Source organism: Bombina bombina, chromosome 4, assembly GCF_027579735.1.
Source record: "Bombina bombina isolate aBomBom1 chromosome 4, aBomBom1.pri, whole genome shotgun sequence".
NCBI lineage: Eukaryota > Metazoa > Chordata > Amphibia > Anura > Bombinatoridae > Bombina > Bombina bombina.
In genome coordinates this window covers 907,304,401-907,322,809 of record NC_069502.1, presented here as the reverse complement: position 1 = coordinate 907,322,809, position 18,409 = coordinate 907,304,401, and the positions used below count along the sequence as shown (strand labels likewise).

General features: G+C 44.0%; 1 protein-coding gene across 1 annotated transcript in view; it reads left to right on the top strand.

Annotated features, from left to right (window-relative positions):
* Positions 1-13,123: 13,123 nt before the first annotated feature.
* EIF2AK2 (eukaryotic translation initiation factor 2 alpha kinase 2) overlaps positions 13,124-18,409 on the top strand; it is a 517,665-nt gene continuing 512,379 nt past the window's right edge. Inside the window, exons 1-2 of the mRNA XM_053712508.1 lie at positions 13,124-13,141; positions 13,357-13,496. Coding sequence (XP_053568483.1) covers positions 13,124-13,141; positions 13,357-13,496 — 158 coding nt within the window. The remainder of the gene's footprint in view (positions 13,142-13,356; positions 13,497-18,409) is intronic.

Sequence of the window (18,409 nt, the reverse complement as noted above, 5' to 3'; positions counted from 1 at the left end):
GTGGGTAACGCCTCATCTCCAGAGGCCAGATATCCCACCCTTCACAGCAAATGCTGGCATAAATATAGATGTGGCAGGTTTTAGCCCCCAGCAGTTTCTGGAAGTGTTTCTGGGCGATGATATATTGGGGAACATTGTCGCCCAAACTAATTTATATGCCCATCAGTTCCGTGCTGCAAAGCCTGGAACATATTTGGCAAAGCAGCAATGGGCCCCCATCAATGTGCCAGAATTCAAAAAATTCTGGGCATTGACTATGCTGATGGGCATCATAAAGAAACCCTCCATTCGCTCCTACTGGAGTACTAGCCCCATCTGCTCTACCCCCATTTTCTCCCAGACTATGTCGAGGAAGAGGTATGAAATGATTCTGCATTTCATGCACTTCAGCGACAACAGCCTGTGCCCCCCTAGGGAGCATCCCCAATTTGACAGGCTGTATAAAATCCGCCCCCTGATAACCCACTTTTCTGCCAGGTTTGCAGAGGCTTATACACCTGGAAGGAATATATGCGTTGATGAATCCCTAATGAAGTATAAGGGAAGGCTGGGATTCAAGCAGTATATTCCTTCCAAACGCTCCAGATATGGGGTAAAGGTGTATAAGCTCTGTGACAGCGAGACTGGGTATACTCAGGCCTTCCGGGTGTATGAGGGAAAGGATAGCCACCTTGACCCTCCAGGTTGCCCAGAACATATGGGAACCACTGGCAAGATTGTCTGGGACCTGATATTACCCCTAATGAACAAAGGGTATCACTTGTACTTAGACAATTTTTATACAAGTGTCCTTTTGTTCAAGCTACTGTATTGCTTTGATACAGTAGCTTGCGGTACAATTAAAAAGAACCGCGCAGGTTTCCCAGGACAGCTTGTACGCACCCGGCTACGAAGGGGGGAGACCTCAGCTCTGCGCCAAGAGGAGCTGTTGGCACTGAAGTACAGAGACAAGAAGGATGTATACCTTCTTACCACCATCCACACAGAGAGGACGGTGGCGGTTTCTGTACGTGGCAGAGCTGAGATCATAAGGAAGCCAGTGTGCATCAAGTCTTATAACCGGCATATGGGTGGGGTTGATCTGGCTGATCAGCTGCTGCAGCCCTACCTAATTATGCGGAAGACAAGGGCCTGGTACAAAAAGGTTGCAATTTACCTAATGCAGATTGCAACCCACAACGCTTTTTTGTTGTTCAAAAAAGCAAACCCCAGAGTTAAAAAGACTTTTTTACAGTTTCAGCTCCAGATTATTACGGGGATTTTGTACCATGATGCACCTGCTCCCCGGGCGATGATGGGAGAGAGCAGAGTTGGGGCTACCCATTTTATTTTTAAAATCCCCCCTACTGCCACAAAGCAGAAACCACAAAAAAAATGCAGAGTCTGTACCAAGAGGGGGAAGAGAAGGGACACCATATATTACTGTCCTGATTGCCCTGGACAGCCTGCACTCTGCATTGGGGACTGCTTCAAGCGGTACCATACAATGGTCAATTTTTAAAAAAATAAATACATTTGCTGTTACATATATATATATATTTTTTTGGTTATGTTTACAGTTAGATGTTTTTTTGTTTTTTTTTACTTTTACTGTGCCAGATTTTTACATTTCACTACTCTATTTTTTTCTAAAATTGGGCCTGTTTTTTTTTAACCAAAACCCCTGTCAAACCTATGCATGGGGGACATAGGTGTTCTCAGGGTGCCTTGCAGAAAACAACCTGAAGTATGTTTTTGTAATAACTTACAACAGTCTCTCCTAAATTATAGTCAAAAAGCAATGTGTCTGTAAAAATGAAAATTGAAAAATTACCACCATACACTTTCTCCAATTTTTTGGGCTAAAACGGTTGCTTCAAAGGCATCAAAGCACACCATATACAATACCTTGGGGTGTCAACATTTAAAAAATATACACTTTGAATGCAATAAATAAAAGTGGGGTATGCGATAGGCCCCAAACTAAAGATAGGCCTATCAGAAGAAATACTCTCATTTTTAATAACTAAAATCACAAGTCATAAAATTGTAACATAACCTTCCCAAAATCCTGGCAAACCTATGCATGGGGGGCATAGGTGTACTCAGGGTGCCTTGCAGAAAACAACCTGAAGTATTCTTTTGCAATAACTTACAACAATCTCTCCTAAATCATAGTCAAAAAGCAATGTGTCTGTAAAAATGAAAATTGAAAAATTACCACCATATACTTTCTCCAATTTTTTGGGCTAAAACGGTTGCTTCAAAGGCATCAAAGCACACCATATACAATACCTTGGGGTGTCAACATTTAAAAAATATACACTTTGAATGCAATAAATAAAAGTGGGGTATGTGATAGGCCCCAAACTAAAGATAGGCCTATCAGAAGAAATACTCTCATTTCTCCAACATAGGTGTGTCCGGTCCACGGCGTCATCCTTACTTGTGGGATATTCTCTTCCCCAACAGGAAATGGCAAAGAGCCCAGCAAAGCTGGTCACATGATCCCTCCTAGGCTCCGCCTACCCCAGTCATTCTCTTTGCCGTTGTACAGGCAACATCTCCACGGAGATGGCTTAGAGTTTTTTAGTGTTTAACTGTAGTTTTTCATTATTCAATCAAGAGTTTGTTATTTTCAAATAGTGCTGGTACGTACTATTTACTCAGAAACAGAAAAGAGATGAAGAATTCTGTTTGTATGAGGAAAATGATTTTAGCAACCGTAACTAAAATCCATGGCTGTTCCACACAGGACTGTTGAGAGCAATTAACTTCAGTTGGGGGAACAGTTTGCAGTCCCTTGCTGCTTGAGGTATGACACATTCTAACAAGACGATGTAATGCTGGAAGCTGTCATTTTCCCTATGGGATCCGGTAAGCCATGTTTATTACGATTGTAAATAAGGGCTTCACAAGGGCTTATTTAAACTGTAGACTTTTTCTGGGCTAAATCGATTGATTATTAACACATATTTAGCCTTGAGGAATCATTTTATCTGGGTATTTTGATATAATAATATCGGCAGGCACTGTTTTAGACACCTTATTCTTTAGGGGCTTTCCCAAAGCATAGGCAGAGTCTCATTTTCGCGCCGGTGTTGCGCACTTGTTTTTGAGAGGCATGGCATGCAGTCGCATGTGAGAGGAGCTCTGATACTTATAAAAGACTTCTGAAGGCGTCATTTGGTATCGTATTCCCCTTTGGGTTTGGTTGGGTCTCAGCAAAGCAGATACCAGGGACTGTAAAGGGGTTTAAAGCTTAAAACGGCTCCGGTTCCGTTATTTTAAGGGTTAAAGCTTCCAAAATTGGTGTGCAATATTTTCAAGGCTTTAAGACGCTGTGGTGAAAATTTGGTGAATTTTGAACAATTCCTTCATGTTTTTTCGCAATTGCAGTAATAAAGTGTGTTCAGTTTAAAATTTAAAGTGACAGTAACGGTTTTATTTTAAAACGTTTTTTGTACTTTCTGATCAAGTTTATGCCTGTTTAACATGTCTGAACTACCAGATAGACTGTGTTCTGAATGTGGGGAAGCCAGAATTCCTATTCATTTAAATAAATGTGATTTATGTGATAATGACAATGATGCCCAAGATGATTCCTCAAGTGAGGGGAGTAAGCATGGTACTGCATCATTCCCTCCTTCGTCTACACGAGTCTTGCCCACTCAGGAGGCCCCTAGTACATCTAGCGCGCCAATACTCCTTACTATGCAACAATTAACGGCTGTAATGGATAATTCTGTCAAAAACATTTTAGCCAAAATGAACCCTTGTCAGCGTAAGCGTGGCTGCTCTGTTTTAGTTACTGAAGAGCATGACGACGCTGATATTAATATCTCTGAAGGGCCCCTAACCCAATCTGAGGGGGCCAGGGAGGTTTTGTCTGAGGGAGAAATTACTGATTTAGGGAACATTTCTCAGCAGGCTGAATCTGATGTGATTACATTTAAATTTAAATTGGAACATCTCCGCATTTTGCTTAAGGAGGTATTATCCACTCTGGATGATTGTGAAAATTTAGTCATCCCAGAGAAACTATGTAAAATGGACAAGTTCCTAGAGGTGCCGGGGCTCCCAGAAGCTTTTCCTATACCCAAGCGGGTGGCGGACATTGTTAATAAAGAATGGGAAAGGCCCGGTATTCCTTTCGTCCCTCCCCCCATATTTAAAAAATTGTTTCCTATGGTCGACCCCAGAAAGGACTTATGGCAGTCAGTCCCCAAGGTCGAGGGAGCGGTTTCTACTTTAAACAAACGCACCACTATTCCCATAGAGGATAGTTGTGCTTTCAAAGATCCTATGGATAAAAAATTAGAAGGTTTGCTTAAAAAGATGTTTGTTCAGCAGGGTTACCTTCTACAACCCATTTCATGCATTGTCCCTGTCACTACTGCCGCATATTTCTGGTTTGATGAACTGCTTAAGGTGCTCGATAGTGACTCTCCTCCTTATGAGGAGATTATGGACAGAATCAATGCTCTCAAATTGGCTAATTCTTTCACTCTAGACGCCTCTTTGCAATTGGCTAAGTTAGCGGCTAAGAACTCTGGGTTTGCTATTGTGGCGCGCAGAGCGCTTTGGTTGAAATCTTGGTCGGCTGATGCGTCTTCCAAGAACAAGCTACTAAACATTCCTTTCAAGGGGAAAACGTTGTTTGGTCCTGACTTGAAAGAGATTATCTCTGATATCACTGGGGGTAAGGGCCACGCCCTTCCTCAGGATCGGCCTTTCAAGGCAAAAAATAGACCTAATTTTCGTCCCTTTCGTAAAAACGGACCAGCCCAAGGTGCTACGTCCTCTAAGCAAGAGGGTAATACTTCTCAGGCCAAGCCAGCTTGGAGACCAATGCAAGGCTGGAACAAGGGAAAGCAGGCCAAGAAACCTGCCACTGCTACCAAGACAGCATGAAATATTGGCCCCCGATCCGGGACCGGATCTGGTGGGGGGCAGACTCTCTCTCTTCGCTCAGGCTTGGGCAAGAGATGTTCTGGATCCTTGGGCGCTAGAAATAGTCTCCCAGGGTTATCTTCTGGAATTCAAGGGACTTCCCCCAAGGGGGAGGTTCCACAGGTCGCAGTTGTCTTCAGACCACATAAAAAGACAGGCGTTCTTACATTGTGTAGAAGACCTGTTAAAAATGGGAGTGATTCATCCTGTTCCATTAAGAGAACAAGGGATGGGGTTCTACTCCAATCTGTTCATAGTTCCCAAAAAAGAGGGAACGTTCAGACCAATCCTAGATCTCAAGATCTTAAACAAATTTCTCAAGGTCCCATCGTTCAAGATGGAAACCATTCGAACTATCCTTCCTTCCATCCAGGAAGGTCAATTCATGACCACGGTGGATTTAAAGGATGCGTATCTACATATTCCTATCCACAAGGAACATCATCGGTTCCTAAGGTTTGCATTCCTGGACAAACATTACCAGTTCGTGGCGCTTCCTTTCGGATTAGCCACTGCTCCAAGGATTTTCACAAAGGTACTAGGGTCCCTTCTAGCGGTGCTAAGACCAAGGGGCATTGCAGTAGTACCTTACCTGGACGACATTCTGATTCAAGCGTCGTCCCTTCCTCAAGCAAAGGCTCACACGGACATTGTCCTGGCCTTTCTCAGATCTCACGGCTGGAAAGTGAACGTGGAAAAGAGTTCTCTATCCCCGTCAACAAGGGTTCCCTTCTTGGGAACAATTATAGACTCCTTAGAAATGAGGATCTTTCTAACAGAGGCCAGAAAAACAAAGCTTCTGGACTCTTGTCGGATACTTCATTCCGTTCCTCTTCCTTCCATAGCTCAGTGCATGGAAGTGATCGGTTTGATGGTGGCGGCGATGGACATAGTTCCTTTTGCGCGCATTCATCTAAGACCATTACAACTGTGCATGCTCAGTCAGTGGAATGGGGACTATACAGACTTGTCTCCGAAGATACAAGTAAATCAGAGGACCAGAGACTCACTCCGTTGGTGGCTGTCCCTGGACAATCTGTCTCAAGGGATGATGTTCCACAGACCAGAGTGGGTCATTGTCACGACCGACGCCAGTCTGATAGGCTGGGGCGCGGTCTGGGGATCCCTGAAAGCTCAGGGTCTTTGGTCTCGGGAAGAATCTCTTCTACCGATAAATATTCTGGAACTGAGAGCGATATTCAATGCTCTCCAGGCCTGGCCCCAGCTTGCGAGGACCAGGTTCATACGGTTTCAATCAGACAACATGACGACTGTTGCGTACATCAACCATCAGGGGGGAACAAGAAGTTCCCTAGCGATGGAAGAAGTAACCAAAATTATTCTTTGGGCGGAGTCTCACTCCTGCCACCTGTCTGCTATCCACATCCCAGGAGTGGAAAATTGGGAAGCGGATTTTCTGAGTCGGCAGACATTGCATCCGGGGGAGTGGGAACTCCATCCGGAAATCTTTGCCCAAGTCACTCACCTGTGGGGCATTCCAGACATGGATCTGATGGCCTCTCGTCAGAACTTCAAAGTTCCTTGCTACGGGGCCAGATCCAGGGATCCCAAGGCGGCTCTAGTGGATGCACTAGTAGCACCTTGGACCTTCAAACTAGCTTATGTGTTCCCGCCATTTCCTCTCATCCCCAGGCTGATAGCCAGGATCAAGCAGGAGAGGGCGTCGGTGATCTTGATAGCTCCTGCGTGGCCACGCAGGACTTGGTATGCAGATCTGGTGAATATGTCATCGGCTCCACCTTGGAAGCTACCTTTGAGACGAGACCTTCTTGTTCAGGGTCCGTTCGAACATCCGAATCTGGTTTCACTCCAGCTGACTGCTTGGAGATTGAACGCTTGATTTTATCGAAGCGAGGATTCTCAGATTCTGTTATCGATACTCTTGTTCAGGCCAGAAAGCCTGTGACTAGAAAGATTTACCACAAAATTTGGAAAAAATATATCTGTTGGTGTGAATCTAAAGGATTCCCTTGGGACAAGGTTAAGATTCCTAGGATTCTATCCTTCCTTCAAGAAGGATTGGACAAAGGATTATCTGCAAGTTCCCTGAAGGGACAGATTTCTGCCTTGTCGGTATTACTTCACAAAAAGCTGGCAGCTGTGCCAGATGTTCAAGCCTTTGTTCAGGCTCTGGTTAGAATCAAGCCTGTTTACAAACCTTTGACTCCTCCTTGGAGTCTCAATTTAGTTCTTTCAGTTCTTCAGGGGGTTCCATTTGAACCCTTACATTCCGTTGATATTAAGTTATTATCTTGGAAAGTTTTGTTTTTAGTTGCGATTTCTTCTGCTAGAAGAGTCTCAGAATTATCTGCTCTGCAGTGTTCTCCTCCTTATCTGGTGTTCCATGCAGATAAGGTGGTTTTACGTACTAAACCTGGTTTTCTTCCAAAAGTTGTTTCTAACAAAAACATTAACCAGGAGATTATCGTACCTTCTCTGTGTCCAAAACCAGTTTCAAAGAAGGAACGTTTGTTGCACAATTTGGATGTTGTTCGCGCTCTAAAATTCTATTTAGATGCTACAAAGGATTTTAGACAAACATCTTCCTTGTTTGTTGTTTATTCAGGTAAAAGGAGAGGTCAAAAAGCAACTTCTACCTCTCTCTCTTTTTGGATTAAAAGCATCATCAGATTGGCTTACGAGACTGCCGGACGGCAGCCTCCCGAAAGAATCACAGCTCATTCCACTAGGGCTGTGGCTTCCACATGGGCCTTCAAGAACGAGGCTTCTGTTGATCAGATATGTAGGGCAGCGACTTGGTCTTCACTGCACACTTTTACCAAATTTTACAAGTTTGATACTTTTGCTTCTTCTGAGGCTATTTTTGGGAGAAAGGTTTTGCAAGCCGTGGTGCCTTCCATTTAGGTGACCTGATTTGCTCCCTCCCTTCATCCGTGTCCTAAAGCTTTGGTATTGGTTCCCACAAGTAAGGATGACGCCGTGGACCGGACACACCTATGTTGGAGAAAACAGAATTTATGTTTACCTGATAAATTTCTTTCTCCAACGGTGTGTCCGGTCCACGGCCCGCCCGGGTTTTTTTAATCAGGTCTGATATTTTATTTTCTTTAACTACAGTCACCACGGTACCATATGGTTTCTCCTATGCAAATATTCCTCCTTAACGTCGGTCGAATGACTGGGGTAGGCGGAGCCTAGGAGGGATCATGTGACCAGCTTTGCTGGGCTCTTTGCCATTTCCTGTTGGGGAAGAGAATATCCCACAAGTAAGGATGACGCCGTGGACCGGACACACCGTTGGAGAAAGAAATTTATCAGGTAAACATAAATTCTGTTTTTTAATAACTAAAATCATGTAACATAACCTTCCCAAAATCCTGGCAAACCTATGCATGGGGGGCATAGGTGTACTCAGGGTGCCTTGCAGAAAACAACCTGAAGTATTCTTTTGCAATAACTTACAACAGTCTCTCCTAAATCATAGTAAAAAAGCAATGTGTCTGTAACAATGAAAATTGAAAAATTACCACCATATACTTTCTCCAATTTTTTTGGGCTAAAACGGTTGCATCAAAGTCATCAAACCACTCCATGTATAATACCTTGGGGGGTCAACTTTTTAAATATAATCACATTTATGGAAAACAAATAAATTGGGGTATGTTAAAAGACCCCCCAAAAAGACGATAGGCAAAGAAAATATGTTAAATGTGAAAAAAAATCACAAACACATGTCAGACATTTGGCATTGCACCGCCCAAACAAGCCACCAAACCTATGCATAGGTGGTATCACTGAACTCAGGAGATGTTGGTGACCACATATTGGTGTCTTCTTTGGTAGTAACACATAACAGGAGCTGTGAATCCATGTCTAAAGTACAATGTATGTGAAAAATAACACAAAGAAATGAATGCCCAATAGTTTGACAAAGACTAGTGGTTGAATTAGTGTATGGAAAGTGTTAAAACACCTGCATTTGAAATACCCTAGGATGTCTACTTTTCAAAAATATATGGTTTTATGGGGGTAAATTACATTGGCCGGCTTCAGAAATGTCTTAAATAGAACATGGGTGCATGGGATGTGAAAAGGGGAAGTGTAAAAAATGGAATGCGCTTCCTAAAAATAAGGCCTTCTAGCCCCCATAGAACCCAACACACCTATACATGGGTGGTATCACTGTACTCAGGAGATGTTGTTGAACACATATTGAGGTGTTTTTTGGCAGTAACACATAACAGGAACTGGGAATCCATGCCTAAAGTACAATGTGTGTGAAAAATAACACAAAAAAATGACTACCCAAAAGTTTGACAAAGACTGGTGGTTAAATAAGTTCATGGAAAGTGTGAAAATACCAGCATTTCAAATACCTTAGGGGGTCTACTTCTCAAAAATATATGGTTTTATGGGGGTAAATTTCATTGACCGGCTTCAGAAATGTCCCAAATAGGACATGGGTGCATGATGACCGATGTGAAAATTCCAAGTTGAAAAACTGGAATGCGCTTCCTAAAAATAAGGCCTTCTAGCCCCCAGAGAACCCAACACACCTATACATGGGTGGTATCACTGTACTCAGGAGATGTTGTTGAACACATATTGAGGTGCTTTTTGGCAGTAACACATAACAGGAACTGAGAATCCATGCCTAAAATACAATGTGTGTGAAAAATAACACAAAATAATGACTACCCAAAAGTTTGACAAAGACTGGTGGTTGAATTAGTGCATGGAAAGTGTTAAAATGCAAGCATTTGAAATACCCTAGGGTGTCTACTTTTCAAAAATATATGGTTTGATGGGGGTAAATTCCATTGACCAGCTTCAGAAATGTCCCAAATAGGACATGGGTGCATGATGACCGATGTGAAAATTCCAAGTTGAAAAACTGGAATGCGCTTCCTAAAATTAAGGCCTTTTAGCCCCCAGAGAACCCGACACACCTATACATGGGTGGTATCACTGTACTCAGGAGATGTTGTTGAACACATATTGAGGGTTTTTTTGGTAGTAACACATAACAGGAACTGAGAATCCATGCCTAAAGTACAATGTGTGTGAAAAATAACACAAAATAATGACTACCCAAAAGTTTGACAAAGACTGGTGGTTGAATTAGTGCATGGAAAGTGTTAAAATACAAGCATTTGAAATACCCTAGGGTGTCTACTTTTCAAAAATATATGGTTTGATGGGGGTAAATTCCATTGACCAGCTTCAGAAATGTCCCAAATAGGACATGGGTGCATGATGACCGATGTGAAAATTCCAAGTTGAAAAACTGGAATGCGCTTCCTAAAATTAAGGCCTTTTAGCCCCCAGAGAACCCGACACACCTATACATGGGTGGTATCACTGTACTCAGGAGATGTTGTTGAACACATATTGAGGTTTTTTTTTGGTAGTAACACATAACAGGAACTGAGAATCCATGCCTAAAGTACAATGTGTGTGAAAAATAACACAAAATAATGACTACCCAAAAGTTTGACAAAGACTGGTGGTTGAATTAGTGCATGGAAAGTGTTAAAATACAAGCATTTGAAATACCCTAGGATGTCTACTTTTCAAAAATATATGGTTTGATGGGGGTAAATTCCATTGACCAGCTTCAGAAATGTCCCAAATAGGACATGGGTGCATGATGACCGATGTGAAAATTCCAAGTTGAAAAACTGGAATGCGCTTCCTAAAATTAAGGCCTTTTAGCCCCCAGAGAACCCGACACACCTATACATGGGTGGTATCACTGTACTCAGGAGATGTTGTTGAACACATATTGAGGGTTTTTTTGGTAGTAACACATAACAGGAACTGAGAATCCATGCCTAAAGTACAATGTGTGTGAAAAATAACACAAAATAATGACTACCCAAAAGTTTGACAAAGACTGGTGGTTGAATTAGTGCATGGAAAGTGTTAAAATACAAGCATTTGAAATACCCTAGGGTGTCTACTTTTCAAAAATATATGGTTTGATGGGGGTAAATTCCATTGACCAGCTTCAGAAATGTCCCAAATAGGACATGGGTGCATGATGACCGATGTGAAAATTCCAAGTTGAAAAACTGGAATGCGCTTCCTAAAATTAAGGCCTTTTAGCCCCCAGAGAACCCGACACACCTATACATGGGTGGTATCACTGTACTCAGGAGATGTTGTTGAACACATATTGAGGGTTTTTTTGGTAGTAACACATAACAGGAACTGAGAATCCATGCCTAAAGTACAATGTGTGTGAAAAATAACACAAAATAATGACTACCCAAAAGTTTGACAAAGACTGGTGGTTGAATTAGTGCATGGAAAGTGTTAAAATACAAGCATTTGTAATACCCTAGGGTGTCTACTTTTCAAAAATATATGGTTTGATGGGGGTAAATTCCATTGACCAGCTTCAGAAATGTCCCAAATAGGACATGGGTGCATGATGACCGATGTGAAAATTCCAAGTTGAAAAACTGGAATGCGCTCCCTAAAAATAAGAGCTTTTAGCCCCCCGAGAACCCGACACACCTATACATGGGTGGTATCACTGTACCCAGGAGATGCTGCTGAAGACATATGAGGGTGTTATTTGGCAGTAACCCTTAATATTATCAGTAAATGTATTCTTAAATTGCTATTTTGTCAAAAAATCAAATTATTTTTTTTTCCCCCCCAAACTTTGGCATAGATTGGTGGTAAAATGGTTGCATGAAAAAAGTCAAAATACCCCAAGTTTAATACCTTAGGTTGTCTTCTTTTAAAAAATATATACATTTGAAGGGTTATTCAGGGATTCATGACAGATATTGGTGTTACAATGTAACTATCGCCAATTTTGAAAAAACATGGTTTTGAAATAGCAAAGTGCTACTTGTACTTATTGCCCTATAACTTGCAAAAAAAGCAAAGAACATGTAAACATTGGGTATTTATAAACTCAGGACAAAATTTAGAAACTGTTTAGCATTGGTATTTTATGGTGGTTGTAGATGTGTAAGAGATTTTGGGGCTCAAAGTTAGAAAAAGTGCATTTTTTTTCATTTTTTCCTCATATTTTATATTTTTTTTTATAGTAAATTATAAGATATGATGAAAATAATCATATCTTTAGAAAGTCCATTTAATGGCGAGAAAAACAGTATATAATATGTGTGGGTACAGTAAATGAGTAAGAGGAAAATTACAGTTAAACACAAACATCGCAGAAATGCAAAAATAGCCTTGGTCCCAGATGGTCAACAAATTGAAAAGTGGTCTGGTCACTAAGGGGTTAAACTTTTTTTTTTATAAATAGGGAGTGAATCTCAGCAAGATTATTCAATTTTGTAGTAATAAGAAATAAAATCTCTACTATTAAAAGCTACATGTATTCATAAAAACAAATTAAGATCATAATCTTTATTTAAGCCTATTGGATGAAGAGTTTTTAGGTGTTGGATCCACCACACCTCTCTTTTTTAAGTTGTAGCTCTCTATTACCGCTCCTTCTTAAAGGGACACTGAACCCAAATGTTTTCTTTTGTGATTCAGATAGAGCATGCAATTTTAAGCAACTTTCTAATTTACTCCTATTATCAAATTTTCTTCATTCTCTTGGTATCTTTATTTGAAATGCAAGAATGTAAGTTTAGATGCTGGCCCATTTTTTTCTGTGAACATCCTGGGTTGTTCTTGATGATTGGTGGATAAATTCACACACCAAATAAGTAAGTGCTGTCCAGAATTCTGAACCAAAAATTGGCTGGCTCCTTAGCTTAGATGCCTTCTTTTTCAAATAAAGATAGCAAGAAAACGAAGAAAAATTGATAATAGGAGTAAATTAGAAAGTTGCTTAAAACTGCATGCTCTTTCTGAACCACAAAAGAAAAATTTTTGCGTTCAGTGTCCCTTTAATTTAGGAATGTCCTCTATTATTCTCTTGTGAGAACCTGCAGTTGAAGGGAGGAGAAGGGCTTGATAAATCGAGCCCAAAGCAACCATATAACTTCCCGGACTTACAAAATGCATACAACTTACCACGCCACATCATGTTTGCTTATCTACAAACAATATAATCAATATTTTAAACTGTAGCGTATTTGCAGCAGTAAAGAGCAGCTTTGTCTTAAAGAAATGTTAGAGCTTTAAAAAAAATCATAAAAAAATATTAATTGGTAAATATTGTTCTATGTACCTAATGATGCATAACTTCTGATCACTAGTCTATACATAATATATGGGGGCAGGGCTGGATGTTAGTTTACTGTATTTATTTACAGATAATCTTTAGAATGTATATGCTGTCGTCATAAAAGACTACTGTCTAAAAACTTGGTTCCTTTATGTGGAATTCCACATTGTATTTCATTTTTAAATTCATAAGAAAAAGAGATTAGTATGATATGTTTATAATAAAATAATGATAAACAGACACAGATTTAGTTTATTTTACCTTTATCTATATTGTAGGTTGCTGATCCATTAGCTGCACCTGTTGAAACACCAGCTCCTGCTTTTTCATCACCTGCTTTTTCATCACCTGCGCCTCAGGTACCAGCTTCTTCAGAGAGACTAGCGACAAACTCTCCTCCAACTGAAACAAGGACAAGGTGAGACTAAACCAGTTAATATTTTGTAAGGGTGCTGTTTGAACTGGATGTCTAGCCTGTCTGTTTTCACATGAACTGGATGTCTAGCCTGTCTGTTTTCACATGAACTGGATGTCTACCCTGTCTGTTTTCACATGAACTGGATGTCTAGCCTGTCTGTTTTCACATGAACTGGATGTCTAGCCTCTCTGTTTTCACATGAACTGGATGTCTAGCCTCTCTGTTTTCACATGAACTGGATGTCTAGCCTGTCTGTTTTCACATGAACTGTGTGTCCAGCCTTTGTCAGCTGTCACGTGAGCTGTGTGTCCAGCCTCTGTCTGCTGTCACATGAACTGTGTGTCCAGCCTCTGTCTGCTGTCACATGAACTGTGTGTCCAGCCTCTGTCTGCTGTCACATGAACTGTGTGTCCAGCCTCTGTCTGCTGTCACATGAACTGTGTGTCCAGCCTCTGTCTGCTGTCACATGAACTGTGTGCCCAGCCTCTGTCTGCTGTCACGTGAGCTGTGTGTCCAGCCTCTGTCTGCTGTCACATGAACTGTGTGTCCAGCCTCTGTCTGCTGTCACATGAACTGTGTGTCCAGCCTCTGTCTGCTGTCACATGAGCTGTGTGTCCAGCCTGTCTGCTGTCACATGAACTGTGTGTCCAGTCTGTCTGCTGTCACATGAGCTGTGTGTCCAGCCTCTGTCTGCTGTCACATGAGCTGTGTGTCCAGCCTCTGTCTGCTGTCACATGAACTGTGTGTCCAGCCTCTGTCTGCTGTCACATGAGCTGTGTGTCCAGCCTCTGTCTGCTGTCACATGAACTGTGTGTCCAGCCTCTGTCTGCTGTCACATGAACTGTGTGTCCAGCCTCTGTCTGCTGTCACGTGAACTGTGTGTCCAGCCTCTGCTGTCACGTGAACTGTGTGTCCAGCCTCTGTCTGCTGTCACATGAGCTGTGTGTCCAGCCTCTGTCTGCTGTCACATGAACTGTGTGTCCAGCCTCTGTCTGCTGTCACATGAACTGTGTGTCCAGCCTCTGTCTGCTGTCACATGAACTGTGTGTCCAGCCTCTGTCTGCTGTCACATGAACTGTGTGTCCAGCCTCTGTCTGCTGTCACATGAACTGTGTGTCCAGCCTCTGTCTGCTGTCACATGAACTGTGTGTCCAGCCTCTGTCTGCTGTCACATGAACTGTGTGTCCAGCCTCTGTCTGCTGTCACATGAACTGTGTGTCCAGCCTCTGTCTGCTGTCACATGAACTGTGTGTCCAGCCTCTGTCTGCTGTCACATGAACTGTGTGTCCAGCCTCTGTCTGCTGTCACATGAACTGTGTGTCCAGCCTCTGTCTGCTGTCACATGAACTGTGTGTCCAGCCTCTGCTGTCACATGAACTGTGTGTCCAGCCTCTACTGTCACATGAACTGTGTGTCCAGCCTCTGTCTGCTGTCACATGAACTGTGTGTCCAGCCTCTGTCTGCTGTCACATGAACTGTGTGTCCAGCCTCTGTCTGCTGTCACATGAACTGTGTGTCCAGCCTCTGTCTGCTGTCACATGAGCTGTGTGTCCAGCCTGTCTGCTGTCACATGAACTGTGTGTCCAGTCTGTCTGCTGTCACATGAGCTGTGTGTCCTGCCTCTGTCTGCTGTCACATGAGCTGTGTGTCCAGCCTCTGTCTGCTGTCACATGAACTGTGTGTCCAGCCTCTGTCTGCTGTCACATGAACTGTGTGTCCAGCCTCTGTCTGCTGTCACGTGAACTGTGTGTCCAGCCTCTGCTGTCACGTGAACTGTGTGTCCAGCCTCTGTCTGCTGTCACATGAGCTGTGTGTCCAGCCTCTGTCTGCTGTCACATGAACTGTGTGTCCAGCCTCTGTCTGCTGTCACATGAACTGTGTGTCCAGCCTCTGTCTGCTGTCACGTGAGCTGTGTGTCCAGCCTCTGTCTGCTGTCACATGAACTGTGTGTCCAGCCTCTGTCTGCTGTCACATGAACTGTGTGTCCAGCCTTTGTCTGCTGTCACATGAACTGTGTGTCCAGTCTCTGTCTGCTGTCACATGAACTGTGTGTCCAGCCTCTGTCTGCTGTCACGTGAGCTGTGTGTCCAGCCTCTGTCTGCTGTCACATGAACTGTGTGTCCAGCCTCTGCTGTCACATGAACTGTGTGTCCAGCCTCTGCTGTCACATGAACTGTGTGTCCAGCCTCTGTCTGCTGTCACATGAACTGTGTGTCCAGCCTTTGTCTGCTGTCACATGAACTGTGTGTCCAGTCTCTGTCTGCTGTCACATGAACTGTGTGTCCAGCCTCTGTCTGCTGTCACGTGAGCTGTGTGTCCAGCCTCTGTCTGCTGTCACATGAACTGTGTGTCCAGCCTCTGCTGTCACATGAACTGTGTGTCCAGCCTCTGCTGTCACATGAACTGTGTGTCCAGCCTCTGTCTGCTGTCACATGAACTGTGTGTCCTGCCTCTGTCTGCTGTCACATGAACTGTGTGTCCAGCCTCTGTCTGCTGTCACATGAACTGTGTGTCCAGCCTCTGCTGTCACATGAACTGTGTGTCCAGCCTCTGTCTGCAGTCACATGAGCTGTGTGTCCAGCCTCTGTCTGCTGTCACATGAACTGTGTGTCCTGCCTCTGTCTGCTGTCACATGAGCTGTGTGTCCAGCCTCTGTCTGCTGTCACATGAACTGTGTGTCCAGCCTCTGTCTGCTGTCACATGAACTGTGTGTCCAGCCTCTGTCTGCTGTCACGTGAACTGTGTGTCCAGCCTCTGCTGTCACGTGAACTGTGTGTCCAGCCTCTGCTGTCACATGAACTGTGTGTCCAGCCTCTGTCTGCTGTCACATGAGCTGTGTGTCCAGCCTCTGTCTGCTGTCACATGAACTGTGTGTCCAGCCTCTGTCTGCTGTCACATGAACTGTGTGTCCAGCCTCTGTCTGCTGTCACATGAGCTGTGTGTCCAGCCTCTGTCTGCTGTCACATGAGCTGTGTGTCCAGCCTCTGTCTGCTGTCATATGAGCTGTGTGTCCAGCCTCTGTCTGTTTTCACATGAACTGGATGTCTAGCCTGTCTGTTTTCACATGAACTGGATGTCTAGCCTCTCTGTTTTCACATGAACTGGATGTCTAGCCTCTCTGTTTTCACATGAACTGGATGTCTAGCCTGTCTGTTTTCACATGAACTGTGTGTCCAGTCTGTCTGCTGTCACATGAACTGTGTTTCCAGTCTGTCTGCTGTCACATGAACTGTGTGTCCAGTCTGTCTCCTGTCACATGAACTGTGTGTCCAGCCTCTGTCTGCTGTCACATGAACTGTGTGTCCAGCCTCTGTCTGCTGTCACATGAACTGTGTGTCCAGCCTCTGTCTGCTGTCACATGAACTGTGTGTCCAGCCTCTGTCTGCTGTCACATGAGCTGTGTGTCCAGCCTCTGTCTGCTGTCACATGAGCTGTGTGTCCAGCCTCTGTCTGCTGTCACGTGAGCTGTGTGTCCAGCCTCTGCTGTCACATGAATTATGTGTCCAGCCTCTGTCTGCTGTCACGTGAGCTGTGTGTCCAGCCTCTGTCTGCTGTCACATGAGCTGTGTGTCCAGCCTCTGCTGTCACATGAATTGTGTGTCCAGCCTCTGTCTGCTGTCACGTGAGCTGTGTGTCCAGCCTCTGCTGTCACATGAATTGTGTGTCCAGCCTCTGTCTGTTTTCACATGAACTGGATGTCTAGCTTGTCTGTTTTCACATGAACTGGATGTCTAGCCTCTCTGTTTTCACATGAACTGGATGTCTAGCCTCTCTGTTTTCACATGAACTGTGTGTCCAGCCTCTGTCTGCTGTCACGTGAGCTGTGTGTCCAGCCTCTGTCTGCTGTCACGTGAGCTGTGTGTCCAGCCTCTGTCTGCTGTCACATGAACTGTGTGTCCAGCCTCTGTCTGCTGTTACATGAACTGTGTGTCCAGCCTCTGTCTGCTGTCACATGAACTGTGTGTCCAGCCTCTGTCTGCTGTCACATGAACTGTGTGTCTAGCCTCTGTCTGCTGTCACATGAACTGTGTGTCCAGCCTCTGTCTGCTGTCACATGAACTGTGTGTCCAGCCTCTGTCTGCTGTCACATGAACTGTGTGTCCAGCCTCTGTCTGCTGTCACATGAACTGTGTGTCCAGCCTCTGTCTGCTGTCACATGAACTGTGTGTCCAGCCTCTGCTGTCACATGAACTGTGTGTCCAGCCTCTGCTGTCACATGAACTGTGTGTCCAGCCTCTGCTTGCTGTCACATGAACTGTGTGTCCAGCCTCTGCTGTCACATGAACTGTGTGTCCAGCCTCTGCTGTCACATGAACTGTGTGTCCAGCCTCTGCTGTCACATGAACTGTGTGTCCAGCCTCTACTGTCACATGAACTGTGTGTCCAGCCTCTGTCTGCTGTCACATGAACTGTGTGTCCAGCCTCTGTCTGCTGTCACATGAACTGTGTGTCCAGCCTCTACTGTCACATGAACTGTGTGTCCAGCCTCTCTCTGCTGTCACATGAACTGTGTGTCCAGCCTCTGTCTGCTGTCACATAAACTGTGTGTCCAGCCTCTGTCTGCTGTCACATAAACTGTGTGTCCAGCCTCTGTCAGCTGTCACATGAGCTGTGTGTCCAGCCTCTATCTGCTGTCACATGAACTGTGTGTCCAGCCTCTGTCTGCTGTCACATGAACTGTGTGTCCAGCCTCTGTCTGCTGTCACATGAGCTGTGTGTCCAGCCTCTGTCTGCTGTCACATGAACTGTGTGTCCAGCCTCTGTCTGCTGTCACATGAACTGTGTGTCCAGCCTCTGTCTGCTGTCACATGAACTGTGTGTCCAGCCTCTGTCTGCTGTCACATGAACTGTGTGTCCAGCCTCTACTGTCACATGAACTGTGTGTCCAGCCTCTGTCTGCTGTCACATGAACT